Below are 18,864 nucleotides of genomic sequence, written 5' to 3' on the forward strand. Positions count from 1 at the left end.
TTTTTCATTTTGATGACACTATTTTTCTCAGGAGCTCAACTTTTTTAAGTTTAGTTGTGAAGCTGTTGAACTTTTCAAGAATTTTAAAGATAATTTATAAATATGTAACCATTATAGAAGTAAAAGTTTGGTTAGTTAGTTTTCATGTGGCCATAGGGGTAAAACACTTATTTTTTAATTTTAAATAGCCTTGTTATTTTCAGAGTAAAAATTAAAACTGCTTTAGTCAGCCTGAATATTTTTCTAATTTGGTCTGTTTTAATTTATCTTGGGTCATCTTGAGTTTTTGACATTTCTAAGGTATCCTGATTATGAGGCAAGGCAACCATGTTTCAACAATTTTATCTAAAATTTTTGCTTTGTTTATGAAAAAATTAAACCAAAAGTCATATAAAGTAGAGGTAGACTAAATTTTCCTAAAATGTTAAACTACTCTAAGTAATCAAAGTTTCTAAATTAAGGCTATTTACTTTATTTAAATATGTGATTGTTTCAATAATACTATTTTTTATTTAATATAAATCTAAAATATTTTTCTGTAAGAGTGAACTAGAAGTTTATAATAAACTTCTTAATTCTTTTTTTCAGAACTTGAATTTAAAATTTATTTTTTTAACTTTATGATAACAATAATCAGTTATAGTTAAGTTTATGTATGCAGATTAAAATAAAAAATCAAATTTTTAAGACTTTGGTGATTTAGGGTTTTTATCTTTTTTTTCAAAATATGCAATTTATTACAAATCTTTTAATAGAAGTGATCTGTTAAATTTAAAAAATCATGTGGGTACATAAACTCAAGTTTAATCCTTTGCAGTAGCTTGCTTTGTTTTTATTTTATGTTTACAATAGCTTGTAGATGATACTTAAGCAAGTCCTGTTTTAGGGAATTTTCAACTTAGCTTACTTACCGCAAGATATTGATTTTGCGGTAATTCTTGAAGAAATTTTGCTTTTTTGAGTTCATTTGCGGCAGTCAGCTAAGAGTTTGCGGCAGTGAAGTGGGCAAAATGGTCGTTTACAAAATTGAAGTTTTAAAAGAGATTTCGTTCAAAAAAATAACGAAAACGTTATAGATACTTATTTTTTTCTTATATAATTTCAAGGTGGTGCAGTTGCGGCAGTGCAACACCCCACGCGACGCCCCTGCTACATATGTCATTAACGTAATATTATAAAGAATGAGTGTTAGTATAATGTTTTTCGTTCGTTACAAAGAAGTACTTATGAAGCAAATGAAGTTTAATAACCTTGAACAAATTAATAACATCGTTAAAATTCAACAATCGTCTGCATTTTCATTTTGTACCATACATTTATATTATCTGAAAACTCTATTATGAGTTACAAGCAAAGTAACATTAGTTTATATACGTATGTTTATGGTATATTAAATTCTACATGCAAATGGATAATTTATTAATAATTTGTTTTATTTGTTCTAACAGTAAAAGTTATTAAACGTTTTAACTATATTGGAGTTTTGATTAGTAAAACGTTTTCTTTTGAAATTTCAATAAAAATATTTGACAATTTGTAAACGTTTACAGATGAAAACTTTTAACTTATATACACTCGATGACGTAAAACACACAATTTTTATAATCATAACTTTACTTTATTATTATATTCTTAATTCAGTTTGGTTGGAAAAATATCTAGATCATTAAATACAGTTCGGATACAATAAAAATAAAACTCGAAAGCTGGATACAGCCGTGTCGGTAACAGCTTTTAAATTGATTCAGATGACATTAAAAAGTTGTGTAATATTTGTAAACAATGGTTTAAATTTATACAACTTTTTAGTTTGCCACGTCATGACTGAATGATCTTTTTCTGGAACCTAAAATATATTAATGCATAAATAGTATTAATAGTTATTTATAAGTGATCTTTTTCAGATACCTTCGAATAATAAAATACATGTAACATACAACATTAAATATGCTTCACATAAGTATCAAAAAATTATTTAAAACATATAGAAGTTTATCTAATTCAAACCTTGCGAAAAACTATATAATTACTGAGCTCCATAAAACAATAAATAATAATAATTAAAATTCGTGCAAACATATGCACACGAACAGTATAAACACCAAGCCCCAAAATATCAAAAATAACAATTTTTGAAATAAACAAAATACAAACCTTGCACGAAACAATGGAAATTCCGAGGCCCATTCCCTGTTTAGCGTACAAATGAACATCGATGATTCCCGGCATCAAACTCGCTAGGTGTCTACCTTCGTTCAGTGTTAATAGTTTCAAGTTGGAAAGATCTAGAGGGTGACCAAATTGGTGCTTTATTGCCTGGTCTTCTGGAAGGAAAGGCTGTAAAGATTTATTTCAATTTATTTATTCAATACTACTAAATTAAATTCTTAAATATGAATCAATAGAAATTTAAAATTGATGTAATGTTGGATAGCTTTTAGGCAAAATTTGCTGTAAATTAGATTGCTAAAATTAAGTTACGTTCTATATATACAATTAATTTTTACAAACCATGGGTGGGTTTTCTTTGTCGAAATAAGCAGTCCAAGATTTAATTTAACTTAATAATATTTAATTAAACTGACCATGGGTGGATTTTCTTTATCGAAATAAGCAGTCCAAGATTTATTCTCTTTTTGTTCCATTATTGAGCACATTGCTGGAAATATTAGTATTAATTTATGTTTAATTACTCTTGCCACAAAAATTTGTTTAAAAAAGATAATGGTATAAGTACATTTAACTATAACTCCTAAAAAATTATTAAAAGTTGAATGGAGTTAAAAATGGAAACAACAAGTTATAAATTAAAATCTTTCTGATTATAATTTAAACTTACATTCTCTCTGAACATTGTGGAGATAATCCTTGAAACTGCTTGGCAACCCCTGCAGTTGATGGTTGTTGAAACCGTCGTCAGGGAACTGAAGGTTGGGGTTCGGTGGTGAGGTTCCCATGAAAAGCTGGTTGTCATGGCAATAATCCGGCGTTTCGGCTAAAACCTGTAGATATTATTGTTTTTTTTTCGAAAAACTGTTGTTTATAATTTTGGAACATCGTACAAGAACAAATTTTGAACAAATCACAAAAGTGGGCACTAAAAGAATATTGGAAGTCTATAATAGTTTTTGCATAGAGAATGCAAATTTCGATTAAAATAATAATGTTTTACTCAAAGCAAAACTGTTAATATCAGTCAAACGTTTGAGAAATTGATCAGTTGTGGTAGAAACAACTTTGAAATTGCAACATTGCAAAGTATGGCAAGTAAAGTTCTAATTAATTCTGCTATAACTACTTTGATTTATAAAACTATTTCAAGCAACAGTTTGTGGGATTATAAATATTACGTCAGTAACAACTTTTCTATACAACTATTTCTTTTTATAATTGTTTGTAGGTTAATTTTTAAGCTTGTACTTAAAATTTAAGTGCTTCAACAGTTTTTAAGTTTGCATAACTTAAATTTTAATCTACTTCAAAGTATATGCTATTAATGTTGATAATTTTGTAATACTAACATATAATAAACCATCGAAGAGATTAAAGAAAACTATAAGAAAACAAAAATCTTTTTTCTCGAGTATGAACTTTAAACATAGCTCAAAAAAGCGTATCTTAGAATTAATTGTCTAAATTAATATTTAATCTCAAACACACTTTAAGCATTTTGATAGTGTGACATGTAGTTTAGAACCATAGTATTTTATTTTTAATTATTTATAATCATGGCAACAGTAAAAGTAATACGTGTAAAATTATATTGAACTTTGGATTAGTACATGGTAAGTCGTTTTCTTTTAAAATTTTTATGAAATTTTTGATAATCTACAAATGACGGCTTTTTGCTTATACAGTTCTCAATGACATTAAACACACAATTTTATTTAATTAGCCTATTCTTAAATTTATATTTAGCTACTTGAGTTTCTATTAATAGTTGAGTGTAAAATTATCTAAGGAGTTCTTAAATTTGCTGGGTTGTAAAAATTGATTGATATTATCTAATTACAGTTTGTATACATAATATATATATAGATGAAACTAGCTGTGTTGGTAACAGCTTTCAAAATAATAATGACCATACGAATCAAATACAATTAATGTGAATATTTGTTTAAATTTATATAACTTTTGAATTATAAACTTTCAGGTATTTAGTTATGACGTCAGCAAATAATTTTCGCGCAATTTTTATCAATCGGAAAAACTTTTGTGTTTAATTTTATTTCCATCGTTATAAAACAATTTATAATAACAATAATGAAATTTTTAAGGTACGCACTTTAAAAAGGACGCACCCGCGTAAGGTACGCACTAAATGACTGGAACGACGGGGATCAAAAAGATTAACGAATGTTTAACAAACGATTAAAGTTAAAAAACGAAACAAAACATGACTTGTTATTATTAACGCAGTATTCACAGAACTATAATTGAACTTAAATGTCTATTTTTTTATATTTGTAAAAACTACAGTTCTACTAAAAAGTTTTTTTCTATCGTTATAAAATCGTTGTCAGTAAAATATTATAAAATCGTTGTCAGTAGTATTATACAGATTAAACGCAAGTATTGATATAAAATTTGCTTAAAACAATAAACACTTGTAAAGCAGCATAGGAGTTTTTATAAATTTGAATAAAAATTAAATTGTAATACCACTATAAAGATTATTAATGGGTAAAGCATCTTTGTTATTTGATATAAAATTTATAGTTATAATAATAAAATTATTAATTAACTTTAAATGTTACAACAGTAAAAGTTATTAAACTTGTCATTTGGAGTTTTATTTTATACATAGTAAGTCGTTTTTTTATCAAGTTGTAGTAAAAATATTTGATAATTTTTAACTTTAAAAATGATAACTTTTGCTTATACAATACTCGTTGACATAAGACATGCAACTTTTAAAATACAGGAGGGAATACTAGATCTTTTAAGACTATGTCAAAAAGATACACAATGCGAATTTATAGTTTATTTCATGTTGACGCCGTTTCGACTTTTACTCAGTCGTAATCAAAAACAAAAATGCGCAAAATAACTAAAATTAGTGTTAAACAACTAAATATCTAATTACAGAACTTTTCAATTAACAGTTTTATTTACAGCTACTTGACTTTTTTTTAACTGGTTGAGTGTGAAATTTTCCAAGAAGTTATTAAACTAGCTTGGATTTGAAAACTACTCAAGATTATATAGTAAAGTTTATATACAATAAAGATGAAGCTAGCTGTGTTATTAACAGCTTTCAAATTTAAACAAAGGAATTTTTAGTCATGTACTATTTCTTGCAATAACTGTTTAAATTTATATAACTTTTGAATTATAAATTTTCAAGAATTTAGATATGACGTCAGCAAATAATTTTCGCGCAATTTGTATCAATCGGAAAAACTTTTGTGTTTATTTTTATTTCTATCGTTATAAAGCAACTTATAATAGCAACGCAGTAACAAAACTGTACGCACTTTTTTAAGTACGCACCCGCGTAAGGTACGCACTAAATAAATAAAATTAATGGAATTAAAATAATTTACGATTGTTTATCAAACGATTGAACTTAAAAGAACAAAGCATGACTTGTTATGATTAACGCAATATTCACACAATTGTTATTGATAGAACTAAAAGTTTCATTTTTTTAATATTTGTACTAACATGAGTTATACAAAAAAATATTTCTATCATTATAAAATCGCTTTTAGTAAAACATTATAGAGATATAATGCAAAAATTAACATAAAATTTGCTCGAAATAAATAAACACTTATAAAGCAGCATAGGAGTTATTATAAATTTGAATAAAATTCAAATTGTTGTATCACTATTTTGGTTTTAGGGATCTTTGTGATTTGATATGAACTTTAGAGTTATAACAATATAGTTATTAATTAACTTAAATTGTTGCAACAGTAAAAGTTATTAAACTTACCATACTATATTGGAGTTTCAACTTATACATAGTAAGTTGCTTTTTTTAACAAATTTTAGTAAAAACCTTGATAATTTGTGAACATTTACAAATGACAACTTTTGCTTATACAATGCTAGTTAACATAAGACATGCAACTTTTAAAATGCAATAGGAATACTTAAGTTCTTAAAACAATTTTAAAAAAAATATACAAATTTATAGTTTATTTCATGTCGACGCCGTTTCGACTTTTCCCCATCAAAAACGAAAAAGTGCAAAATAACAAAATAAAAGTTTTAAACAACTAAATATTTAAGTACCCAATTTCTAAATTTACAACTTTATATAGTGCTACTTGAGTTTTTTTTATATTGGTTTAGTGTAAAACTTTTTAAGAAGTTCTTAAGTTAGCCTGGTAACAAAATTGTAATTGGTGATTTCATTTAAATGCAGTTTTTATACAATATAATAGAAGCCAGCTGTGTTTCTTACAGCTTTAAAATTAAACAGACGATTTAGATAAGATAGTTTGATATCTGTGAATAATGGTTTAAATTTATACAACTTTTTAGTTATAAACTTTCAGGAATATAGTTGTGAAGTCAACAAATAAATTTCGCGCAATTTTGCATTTATCAATCGGAAAAATTTTGTGTTTAACTTTCTCTCCGTGGTTTTAAAACCTTCTATAATAATTTTGGAATTGATGATTGGGAGTTGCTTGCAAATGACCGTGCCAAATGGAGATCAACTGTACACAAAAGACTGCAAGAAAGAGAAAAGGAATATTTTAGAAAAACGAAGAAGAAAATGAAGAAATAAGAAGCAGAATGAATTTAATTGTTTTTTGTGTGTTTGTGTTTTGTTTATTGCATCACTGTGTATGTTTTTTTATTTTTTTCTCTGTGCACAACACGCATAGCCGATCTCGGCTGATAGCGGGCCTTAATATTATTTATAATAATAATACAGTAACAAAGTTGGTATGGTGCGCACCCGCGTAAGGTACGGACTAAATGACTGGGATCATGAATAAATTATTAACGGTTGTTTATAAAACAAATGAACTTAAAATAGAAACTTTTTATGATTAACACAGTATTCACAGTATTATTTTTTGAAAATATTATGAGAAGCCGTAGAGGATATTAGTTATTGTTGTGAGAAGGAGAAAATGAAACTGTAAATATGTCTCGTCTGGGTTCAAGGTGATTACAGTATATATGTCATTAACGTAGTATTATACAAATACCAGTATTGGTACAATGGTTTTTGTTCGTTACAAAAAAAGTACTTATGTAGAAAATCTGAACTGTTTAAAGTCAGTTTTAAAGTCTAATAAACTTGAACAAATTAATAACATTGTTAAAATTCAACAATCGTCTGCGTTTCCATTTTGTAACATATATTTATATTACCTGAAAATTCTACTATAAATTACAAGTAAAGTAACTTTTAATTTATATACGTATGTTTATGGCATATTGAATTCTACATACAACTTGATATTTATTAAAATTTTGTTCCTACAGTAAAAGTTATTAAACGTATTAAATTATATTGGAGTTTTGATTAGAACTTAGTAAAACGTTTTTTTTTTCAAATTTCATTAAAAATCTTTGACAATTTGTGAACATTTACAGATAACAACTTTTGGCTTATATATGCTCGATGACATAAAACACATAACTCTTATAATCATAACTTTATTTAATTATTATGTTCTTAATTTAGTTTGGTTTGAAAAATTTCTAGATCATTAAATACAGTTTGGATGCATTAAAAATAAAACTCGAAAGCTGAATACAATAAGAAAATAGCTAGCCGCATCGGTAACAGCTTTCAAATTAATTCAGATGACATAAAAAAGTTGTGTAATATTTGTAAACAATGGTTTAAATTTATATAACTTTTTAATTATAACTTTCAAGGGTTCCAATTGAATAAATTAAGAATAAAGCCAGCCGTTTAGAAACAACATACAAATTAAGTAGACGGTAATAATTTTGTGCTTTGGTATGTAACATAATTGTTCAAATTTATACAGTTTTTAATTATAAACTTACGGGAGTTTAGTTGTGACGTCAGCAAGTCATTTTCGCGCAATTTGTATTTATCAATCGGAAAAAAAAATTCTGCTTAATTTTCTTTCAATAGTTATAAAAATGTTTCTACTAATATCAATATGAAATAAACTATAAAAATTTACTTAAGTATTTTGTTTGTACACTTTAGTAAAACTTTTAAGAACAACAGCAGGGAAATCGATAAGGTACGCAACTACAAAAGTACGCACCCGCGTAAGGTACGCACTAAATGACTATATCTTGAAAGTGAGTTTAGCATTTATTTAAGTAAGAAACTTCAAAATGCTTTACTGAACGAAGAAAAACTAAAGCATGAATTTATAAGATTAACACATTTATTTTAAGTGCGAATAAAAATATTTAAGAAAATAAATATACTTAAAGTAATATATAGTGGATATAAGCTATCAATTGCCGTAAAGTGGAAAATATTAGTCGCAAAACTGTAAAGTACGCAGTTTTGCCTGAGTTTAAGTAAATTTTGATGTCCTTACTTAACTTTACTTGTAAATTTGAATAAAAATTTAACAAATTTGAACAAACTTGTATTACTTTTAAGGTTTAAAAGTTTTATGTATTTTCATTTTGTACCTTATTAATGTTATTTTTTAACTAAAACTTCCACAACAAATAAGTAAAAGTAAAATAAAGTGTTAAACACTTTAAGTAAAAATTTATTTTTCATATTTCAATAAAAATGTTTGATAATTTAGTTTAACTACGTTTAATAAAATGAAATATACAATTTTACATATTACAGCCAAGTATATGTTTTAAAATAGATGTATCAAGTGGCCTTAAAATTAAAAAAAAATAAAGTTAAATGACAAAAAAACAGGTTGTAAAAGAACTTTTTCATTAGTTCAGTTGTGGAAATTCAACAATATATTGTTTAGACTCAGTTTTAACGAAGTAGCTGTGTTGTATACAGCTTACAAATGGTAAGTCTGCAAAATATGTTACTACCCAGCATAAAATGTTTAAATAGTTTATTATAAAACGTAAAAATATATTAAACGTTTTATTCAAATAAAAAGTAAACTAGAACAATTTAGATAACAATTCAAAAAATATACGAATTTTCTTTAAATTAAACAAGCACCTAATTATAAAAAGATAGTTTTGAATTTTATATAAACTTTTATTAGTTCTAATTTACAAACTTGTACCGTAAAATAGCTTCACAATGTTAAATGTAAATTTTGTACCAAAAAATAAAAAAGCACCTAAATTTAGAGCTTTAAATTTAAAAAAAAAACATAAAAAATTATAAGCTGTTAAATGAAAAATATTTATAATTACGACTTTTATAAAGAATCAAAAACAAAAAAATTTCAATGAAACACACAGAAAATTTGTCATTTTTAAATTTTAAGCATCAAACAGTTCAATTTTTAATAAAAAACTTACGGGATGTTTTATCAAAATTTCTTTTTTTAATTTTGTGTATAGTTTTGAATTAAAACAGACACAAAAAAAAAAAATAATAAATAAATTGGTCTTTTTTTTCACAATTTTTTGAGATGGCATGGTTAGAAAGTTCATAATTATTTTAAAATTACATTTGGCCAAATTTGTAAACATTATCAAAACTTCAAACTTATAAAAATGACCGAAATATAAAAAACCTTTTCAATATACACGATTAATAAATTAATATTTTACTACTAATACTTCAAAAGAGTATAAAAAAACAAATAATACTAAATAAAACTCAGTACAAAAAATTAACCAATAGTAACTCGAATTTGAATAGTTCTTTTATTTTAATTTTAAATTCTAACCTAAGAGCAAATTAAGAAAGATTTTTTAACCTACTAAACTATCGTCAAAAAAAACCTTAAAAATTAAAATTTGGATTCTGAAAAGTAAAAGTAGGTTTTTAACTTGGATCCAAAATGGTATTAGAGCAGTTTTTAAAATTAAATCTGGATTTAATTTACTTTATACTAAGTAATTAAACGGTGAGCTTCAATCAAAAACTCTTAAAAGTCAAAATTTATAATTTTTTATAAAAAACACAAAACCAACAAAACTTGTATTGTAATTTCAGCATAATTCATCAAACTTGATAATAAATATTATTTATTTATTCTGAAACATTTTCATTCGTTTTTGAAGCTTTAGGTTTTGAAGGAGTAAAACCGTACAATTTTTTTTTTGAATTTTAGCACTATTAATGAAAATTGTATAATTAAATATTATTATTTATTCTGAAACATTTTCATTCTGTCTTTGAAACTCATGCTCGCCGGATCGACTTTATTCGAAGTAATTCTCGCGTTTTGAAGATAGAACCCGTCACTGACTGGTCTCTGCTGGGATCTGCCGCTGCTTTCTCTGCGGACTATGTTTCTGTAATAAAAAAATCGAGTTTAACAATAAAATATTAGTTAAATACAACTGAACTAGGTTTTAAGCTGGAGTATGTTTATTGTATAGTAAATGTTCATATGGATACTATATAATAACTATGTTTCTGTAAAGAGAACTCTTGTTTTACAAGAAATACGTGTAAAATATAAAATTGTAAACTAAATCAGATTTTTGAACTGCTTACACTCATGTTGCTTATTTTTAAAAGTATGTTTATGTAAATGAAAATATTAAAATAATGTTTCAAGGTATAGAAATGTTGGTGTTAAGATTCTAGCAGGATAACGTAAAATTTGATTAGCTATCTTCACAAATATTTTTAAAAATTCAAATAAATAATAATAAACTTATAAGAGTGTTGTAAAAAAATGTAAATAAACAATAATTTCCAAAAATATAAAAACAAACTTATCAATAGCTCGATGTGTTAAGTTTTAAATAAATGTTTCTAAAATTAATATAAAAATAAAAACAAACTTATCAATAGCTCGATGTGGATTCAATCTGTAATGTTGTTCCGTTTGCTGCTATAAAGATAAATAATTCATATTATAAATAAATAAAATCTATTCTTAAATCATTTTGCAAAAACAAATATTATTCAATTAAGGTTGAGTATGATAGTTTGGCTTTTATGTTTTAAATACTAAAAGTTTAAGAAATGATAACGTTAAATTGTCAATTAAAATGTAGAAATATATTTAATAAAATATTATAAAAACTAACTTTAACTGCTCTATTAATGTTTATATTTGAAGCAGTTTTCTTGGGTTGTTCTGTATTTATAGACAGGCCTGTAGAAATTTGTTCACAATTAATAAGTATATTTTCATTACATATTTCTATATGTTTAAAATGTAAATTTTAATAGGCAAAATTATATCTGGAAAGTAAAAAACATTTTGCATTAAAACTCTTAATGTGTTTTAATAGTTAAAAAATAATTTTGTATACAGTAAAGGGCACTTATAAACAAAATTTTAAATAAAATTAAACTTAATTTTTAGTTTAGTTTTGATCATTAATTACTTGATTAAATTAAATTGACAATTTTAAACTTTCAAAAACTATTCTTATATTTTATTGTTTTTTAACAGTCGACTTTTTATTAAATCTAACCAGAAGTGCAGTTAGATAAATCTTCGTAATTCTGATTGTTATTTGTGTTTGTATTTTGAGATTGACTTTTGTTCGTCAGAAATCTTTCTCTATCTGGTCTGTCTGGTACTTCTAATTCCTGAAAAAATATAAAAGTTATAAAGATAGCTCAAAAGTTTAGTAAATTAGTAATATAAATATTACAGAAAGTTTTATAATTTTCAAAATAATAGTTTTAATTGTCATATCTTTTTCGAGTAAATTTTAAATTCTATACTGGAAGAACTTGATCGTAAATTTTTATTTTATTAAAAAACTAAATTACCTATTCTTTTATAGACCTGTCATATTATTAAAGACAAGTTTTTAAAATTAAAAACATAATTATCTTCTCAAATAGTAAACATTTATTTAGTAATAACTAAAGTAGAGTAGCTTATATTTTACTTTATTGAAATAATCAACTTAATGAGTTAACAGTATCAAAAGTAAAACTTCAAAAACACAATTCGTGTCAGAAAAATAAATCAATTTGAAAATGAATACTAACATCATAATTATTCATGGTAGACTGAGTTTTGAACTTTAACTTTTTCTTTTTACCATCTTGAATTCTCCTAGCGAAAGCTTGTTGTTTCTTTAATGTGTCCAACCTAAATTCAAATAATTTTCTGTACAATGTACTTTGGTTAATACTTGTAGTTAACTAACTCATTTAAGAATAAATAAAGTTTAAATGAATAATAAAAATTCTAAACAAGTGATTATAACTTTTTTTTTGTGTACAGAACAACATTTTATTTATTTAGAAAGAACTAAAGTATATCAAGTACTGATGAAACAATTACGTCATTCAAAAATATTTTTTTTTTAATTTATAAATTTGTGCACAATGAATTATTTTTAGTAACTGTTGTGGGCAATAAGGGCTTTATTTTAAATTAATTTGTTATCTTCCTTTTTCAAAAAGCGAAACTTTTCAATCTTTCTTCCAATGTTAAATAATAGTAAAAATAATTAATTAATTAAATAATAACCTTTCTTTTTCGAATAATGAGAGACTTTCCAGTCTTCTCTCAAGTTCCAATAATAAATAACAACAAAAACAAATTAAAATATTTAAATAAACAGAAATAACCTTTCTTTTTCGAATAGTGAGAGACTTTCCAGTCTCCTCTCTAATTCCAATATTTCTTCGTCTCGTTCCTGGTTGAGCTGCTGCTGGATGTCGTCGATGTCGTCGTACTGTGACGTAATGTTGGTTTGTGACGTCATGCTAGGTTGTTGTGACGTCATGTTAGATAGCGACGTCACACTAGAATTGCTCGTGTTGAAGTTACGAGGTAGAGTTGAAGATGTCATTTTGTTTAATTGCTTTTGTTGGTGGGTTTGCTGTTGGAAAAATATTTAGTAAATAAAAAGTAAATTTAAATTAGCTTAAAATAAAAAGTTTTATATAAAATAAGATATAGTACATGGAATTTAATGGTATATTACTCACAACATTACTCAAAACCTCACAAGTCAATAAATGAACTGTTTTCATGAATTCAAATCAAAAGTTTTTTTTTTTCAAAATACTCTATGTTGTAAATAATGTTGATTGTACACGGCAAATCTAAAAGAACATATATGTATTCTCATGAATATACATATAAAACACAAACCTTTTTAGCCCTTCTTCTCAATTTATTGCTGGCTGATTCAGACTTGATATTGTTTCCATCAATGTTGTTGTTTTCTTCAACTTTTTTCTGATATTTCGGCGGTGGTTGTTTTAATTTCGAACTGTCGACTGAAACTGATTGCTGGACTTTTCTGTGCATTCTAAGTTAAAAAAAATATATATAAACTTTTTGAGTTGAAAAATATTAAAAAAACTTCAGAGGAAAAATTTGGTTTTCAAACAAAGTTTTTAAGTTAAATTATAAAAGAAAGTTACTTATTATAATATTTTATAATACACTGGTTTATACCATTAATAAAGACTTTGCTAACAACTTAATAAATATTTGATTACATTAAGTAATATTTGGTAACTAATTATAAATTTTATGTTTTACTAATAACACGATGTTTCACTCGCCTAAAACTAGTCAAACGAGATCATCAGTTGAATAAAATTAGTTGAGTGAAACACTGTATTGTTAATAAAATTTAAAATTGATCATTCTCCTTATATGAAAGTTAAGAACTTTGATTGTCATCTTCAAAGTAAAAAGTACATAATATTTAGTAATTAACAGAATTTAGTTAAAATAATTAAACTTTACTCATTTTGTAACTGCTTTTTAACTAACAATATTTTAACTTGCTTATAGATATATTAACTTTATCATTGTTTAAAACTTAAGTAACATATTTTTCTTATCAGTTTAATTTAAAACTTTAAACATTTCACCTGTTAATATGTTCTTGTTTGATCGGCGGCTCATCCCTTCTCAAAGCTGGAATTTCATTAAAATCCCTTCTCGTTTGAGGGGATTCCCTTCTAAATTCCTCATTCGGGGGATTTTTGTTTAACCCCTCCGGCTTGCTCACGTGGAACCTTGGGGTCTTCTTGCTGGTTTCCATGGTGATTTGGGGGTGGTACTCGGACCTGGGCCTCTGCGATGATTGTGACGTCATAACGCCTTCGTTCCGCTTGCTTGGGCTCACTAGCGCCACCGGTGTCGCGTGGTGGTTGCTATGTGGTTGATGGTTGCCAGGGATATTTTGTTGGTTGTTAGGGAGTTGGTGGTAATCGGTGTGTTCGTAGTTGGGGTTGACCAGATAAGTCCTCTTGTCCCTACCACTTTGGTTGCCATGACTACCGCTATCTTGTCTCTGCCTGCTCAAGTTCATGTTGCTCGTATTAAGTTTGCTGTAACTGCTGGTTGTGTTGTTGCTTGTTTCTTTGTTTTCCTGGTTTCTGCCGTCTTTGCCAGATGTTGGGTTGTTAGTCCTGTAAAGTTTTAGTTAATAGTTTAAACTTATTCATCATTTAAATAATTAATTTTAAAGACTTCCATCATACAACTTGCTACATAGTACATTTATTAAGAAATATTGATTGTATCTTTTTATTCTTTTAAGTTTATTTTGCTAATTCTTTTATTTAGACTTTCCAAAAACATTCAAAACTTAACCAAAATTTTAACTTAATTTAATTTTAACTTATAAGTATTTAATTATCTATTAACCTCGAATGAATAATTTATTTTCATAAGTGTGTAATATATCAACTACCTCAGAGGAATAATATTGTTTTCATAATTATTTTTTTAATTATCTAACCTCAAGGGAATGATATTATTTTCATAAGTATTTAATTAACTATCTAACCTTAATGGAATGATATTATTTCAATAAGTATTTAATTGATTTCCTAACCTCAATGGAATGATATTATTTTCAAAAGTATTTAATAAATTTTCTAACCTCAATGGAATAATATTGTTTTCATATGTTAGTGGGTTTTGCACCATCTGGTGATGGATTCCATTTTGTTGGTTGTTTTGCAAAATTGGTGCCGATTTTGTTGTATTTACCTGGAGAAGAAAACGCTAGGAATGTATTTAAAAATTTAACTAAATCTTCGATTAGTCAGTAATATGATGAACGAGTTCTGTACTTTTCTTTGATAAATGTTAAAAATTTCAACAAAATTAAAGAAGTCTGGTGAGTTTTATTTGTAAAACTTGTCTAATTAAAATATATTCAAACGTTTTCATGCCAAGCAAAAATATTTTCAAAGCTAAATTAAACACACAAGCTTAAATTAAATCGTATTATAAATAAGTATAACAGACTAAAAGCTACAGTAAATTAAAAGTAATAAAATTAACCTTTTCAGATTCTTTATGCTGTTGCCTTGAAGTTTTTGAATGAATTTTATTTGTCCAATCATTCACTGCTGTAATAATTATGATAGATTTTAAATTTGATTTGAAAAATTACTTGGTAAAAATTAAGATTGTTGTTCTCATAGAAAACTGTTTTACCTAAACTGTTTAATTTTGCCATTACTACAGGTTATTGACAAATAACTACCTTTAGTATTTTTATTCAGATAGCTACAACAATTGATAAAAGTTTTGGAACAAATGTTTAACATCAAATAACTAAAACCTTTCATATTTTTATTGAGATTAGTAACATCTTCTTTATAATCTTTGGGCCATCTTCTTACACTTTTATTTTGTTGGGGTTTCATTTCTTGGGGTCTGATGTTGACGAATTGTGACGTAGATTGGGGTGGAGATGACCTAATAATAGTTAACAAATAATAAATTAACTAGTTTGATGGGCTCTAACTGTATTTTTAGGTTTTCTAAAATTTTTAGATGATGAGGTTTTATCACTTGATATATTGAAATTGACACCTTTGAATATTAACTTGTAATTATTGAATAATCAACATCAATAATAATTACTAACAATAATTTGTAACTATCAATTAAATAAACAACATAATTACCGACCTAAAAAAGGAGCTCATTACTTACTATTTATTTAAATAAACTTCACAACTAGTTTTAAAATATTCTTGGTAACTTTTGTGTCCTTTTGTATTTATGTTTTGATTTTTCAACAGTGTTATTCAACTAACTTTTGTGTATTCTGGAAAATATGTTTGGGTTTATCCAGTAATTTCAAAGCAGTAATGGAAACTTCAGTAATCGCTTCATCATAGTAGAAAGCTTCGTATTTTGAAAGTCTCAAAATCGATGTGCCTCCTATCTTTTTCATTATTGCTGCAGATCTGAAAATTAAATATATTATATTTGACAAACAAAATAGTTTTATTATCAGTTATGTAATATTAAAAGATTGATTCATACATAATCTATTAATTTCTTGATTTTTATGATACTTAGATACGTGTTAGTAATTTTTACAATATAAAAACCAATTAATCATTTTTTAATTCAGTTATTTTAATTCTAATTTTACTGAATGTTTTATATTTATAAGCATTTTATATAAACTATTTGATTAAAAATAACTACTAACTCATCATTATTAAGTCCAGCTAATGTAATTCCATTAATACTGACTATCTTATCTCCTGGTGTAACTTGACCGTTCTGTAAAACACATTAATATACTAATTACATATTAATCATTTATATATTAATATATACTTACATTAGTAAATGTACATATTACAACACTAAACAACTTTATTAGAAACATTTTAAGGTTGACCCAAAAAAGGGTTTACATATCAATTTAAATACTTTCATATTTGGTCAGGTCATATATAAAAAATAAAATCAATTTAAACGATTATTTTTAAAACTATTATAAAACAAACCAAGGCAGCGGCTCCAGTGCAAATAACTTCCTGAACAAAAGTTTGCCAAGTCATTACTGAGTGATCTTTTTCGGGAACCTAAAATAATTTAAATACATATATAATAAATAATTATTACAAAAGTTTGCCAAGTCATTTCTGAATGATCTTTTTCTGGAACCTATTTTAAAATATTAAAATATATACTTTATAAAAATAATAATATAACAAAAGTAATATTTTTAACGAACCTCATTTGAATAAAACTTAAATGTTTAGTTTCAGGGTTGCTACTCGTTTTTTCAAAAAATTTTCTAGGTTTTCCAAATTTCTTCCAGGTTTTTAAAAGTAAACATTTTTGGGTCTATTTTTAGTTTTAAGTTAATTTCTATAAAAAATGTGTTAAATAGTACAAAAGCATTTAAAAGATGCGATAAAGTTACTTTAAATGTGTTTTTTAATAAAAAATTTTTGATGATGACAAAAAAAGCTTATTTACATGATAGATTTTTTGTGTCAATTTGAAATTTTAGTACTGAAAATGTTAAAATTATTAAAAATTCCAGGTTTTCCCAGGTTTTTTGATCAAGATTCAAGGTTTTTTTCAAAATTTCTCAAATTTCATGTTTTTGCAGGTTATTTTTGCCTAAATTGTCTAATTCCAGGTTTTTCAAGGTTTCCAGGTAAATAGCAACCCTGTTAATTTACAAAGCAAAACTTTGTTTGCCAAGTCAGAACAAAATGATTATTTTTAATGGCTTAAAATAGTAGACTACAAAAAACCAGGGTTATATGTAACATGTTTGATATGTAAAAAATTAAAAGTACAAACCTTACAAGAAACAATAGAAATTCCGAGGCCCATTCCCTGTTTAGCGTAAAGATGAACATCGATGATTCCCGGCATCAAACTCGCTAGGTGTCTCCCTTCGTTCAACGTTAATAGTTTCAAGTTGGACAGATCTAGCGGGTGACCGAATTGGTGCTTTATTGCCTGGTCTTCGGGAAGGAACGGCTGAAAAAGTTTTAATATATATATATATTTTTTTCTTTTTGTTAATTTTATATCTAGTAGATTCTCGAACTGATGTTGATTAGTTTTTGCTTCGGGTAAAATTGGCTGTAAATTAGATTGCTAAAATGAAGTTACGTTCTATATGTATTATTTACCATAGGTGGATTTTCTTTGTCAAAATACGCAGTCCAAGATTTAGTTTAATTTCAAAAAACAACAAAATATTTGATAAATCTGACCATGGGTGGATTTTCTTTGTCGAAATACGCAGTCCAAAATTTAGTTTAATTTAAAAATATTTGATTAAACTTACCATGGGTGGGTTTTCTTTGTCGAAATAAGCAGTCCAAGATTTAATTTATTTTCAAAATATTTGATTAAACTTACCATGGGTGGGTTTTATTTGTCAAAATAAGCAGTCCAAGATTTAATTTAATTTAGAAATACTTAATCAAACTTACCATGGGTGGGTTTTCTTTGTCGAAATACGCAGTCCAAGATTTGTTCTCTTTTTGTTCCATTATTGAACACATTGCTAAATAATGTTAGTATTAATTTATATATTTATTAATTATTGCCATAAAATTATTTAACAGAGCTATTGTTATAAGTAGATTTTACCGTATTTTTTTATTATCAAAAATATTATCGAGTTAAAAAACAATCAATTATAGATAAAAATTATTAAGATATAATATATATAAAGATTTATACAATTCATACTTACATTCTCTTTGTACATTGTGGAGATAATCCTTGAAACTGCTTGGCAACCCCTGCAGTTGGTGGTTGTTGAAACCGTCGTCAGGGAACTGAAGATTGGGGTTCGGGGGTGATTTTCCCATGAAAAGCTGGTTGTCATGGCAATAATCCGGCGTTTCGGCTAAAACCTGTTAATATTATTTATTCGTTTTTTGAAAAATGTTACATATAATTTTGGAAGGTCGTATAAGAACAAATTTTGAACAAATCACAAAAGTGCGCACTAAAGGAATATTGGAAGTCTATAATAGTTTTTGCATAAAGAATGCATATTTCCTTTAGAATAATAATGTTTTACTCTAATCAAAACTGTTAAAATCAGTCA

The 18,864-nt window shown here is 25.9% G+C and overlaps 1 protein-coding gene across 1 annotated transcript in view; it reads right to left on the reverse strand.

The window, feature by feature from the left end:
• Positions 1-9,896: 9,896 nt before the first annotated feature.
• Positions 9,897-18,864, reverse strand: part of LOC145831317 (afadin-like) — a 46,469-nt gene continuing 37,501 nt past the window's right edge. The window contains exons 22-38 of the mRNA XM_082938524.1: positions 18,505-18,667; positions 18,239-18,312; positions 17,595-17,777; positions 16,784-16,861; positions 16,480-16,553; positions 16,076-16,228; positions 15,595-15,731; positions 15,312-15,379; positions 14,905-15,014; positions 13,886-14,428; positions 13,152-13,311; positions 12,623-12,876; positions 12,035-12,137; positions 11,506-11,623; positions 11,113-11,180; positions 10,864-10,913; positions 9,897-10,365 (exon numbers count right to left, since the gene is read on the reverse strand). Coding sequence (XP_082794650.1) covers positions 10,215-10,365; positions 10,864-10,913; positions 11,113-11,180; positions 11,506-11,623; positions 12,035-12,137; positions 12,623-12,876; positions 13,152-13,311; positions 13,886-14,428; positions 14,905-15,014; positions 15,312-15,379; positions 15,595-15,731; positions 16,076-16,228; positions 16,480-16,553; positions 16,784-16,861; positions 17,595-17,777; positions 18,239-18,312; positions 18,505-18,667 — 2,487 coding nt within the window. The 3' untranslated portion in view covers positions 9,897-10,214. The remainder of the gene's footprint in view (positions 10,366-10,863; positions 10,914-11,112; positions 11,181-11,505; positions 11,624-12,034; positions 12,138-12,622; positions 12,877-13,151; positions 13,312-13,885; positions 14,429-14,904; positions 15,015-15,311; positions 15,380-15,594; positions 15,732-16,075; positions 16,229-16,479; positions 16,554-16,783; positions 16,862-17,594; positions 17,778-18,238; positions 18,313-18,504; positions 18,668-18,864) is intronic.

The sequence above is a fragment of the Thalia democratica genome, chromosome 3, assembly GCF_965202585.1.
Source record: "Thalia democratica chromosome 3, ktThaDemo2.hap1.1, whole genome shotgun sequence".
In the NCBI taxonomy this organism is placed as follows: Eukaryota; Metazoa; Chordata; class Thaliacea; order Salpida; family Salpidae; genus Thalia; species Thalia democratica.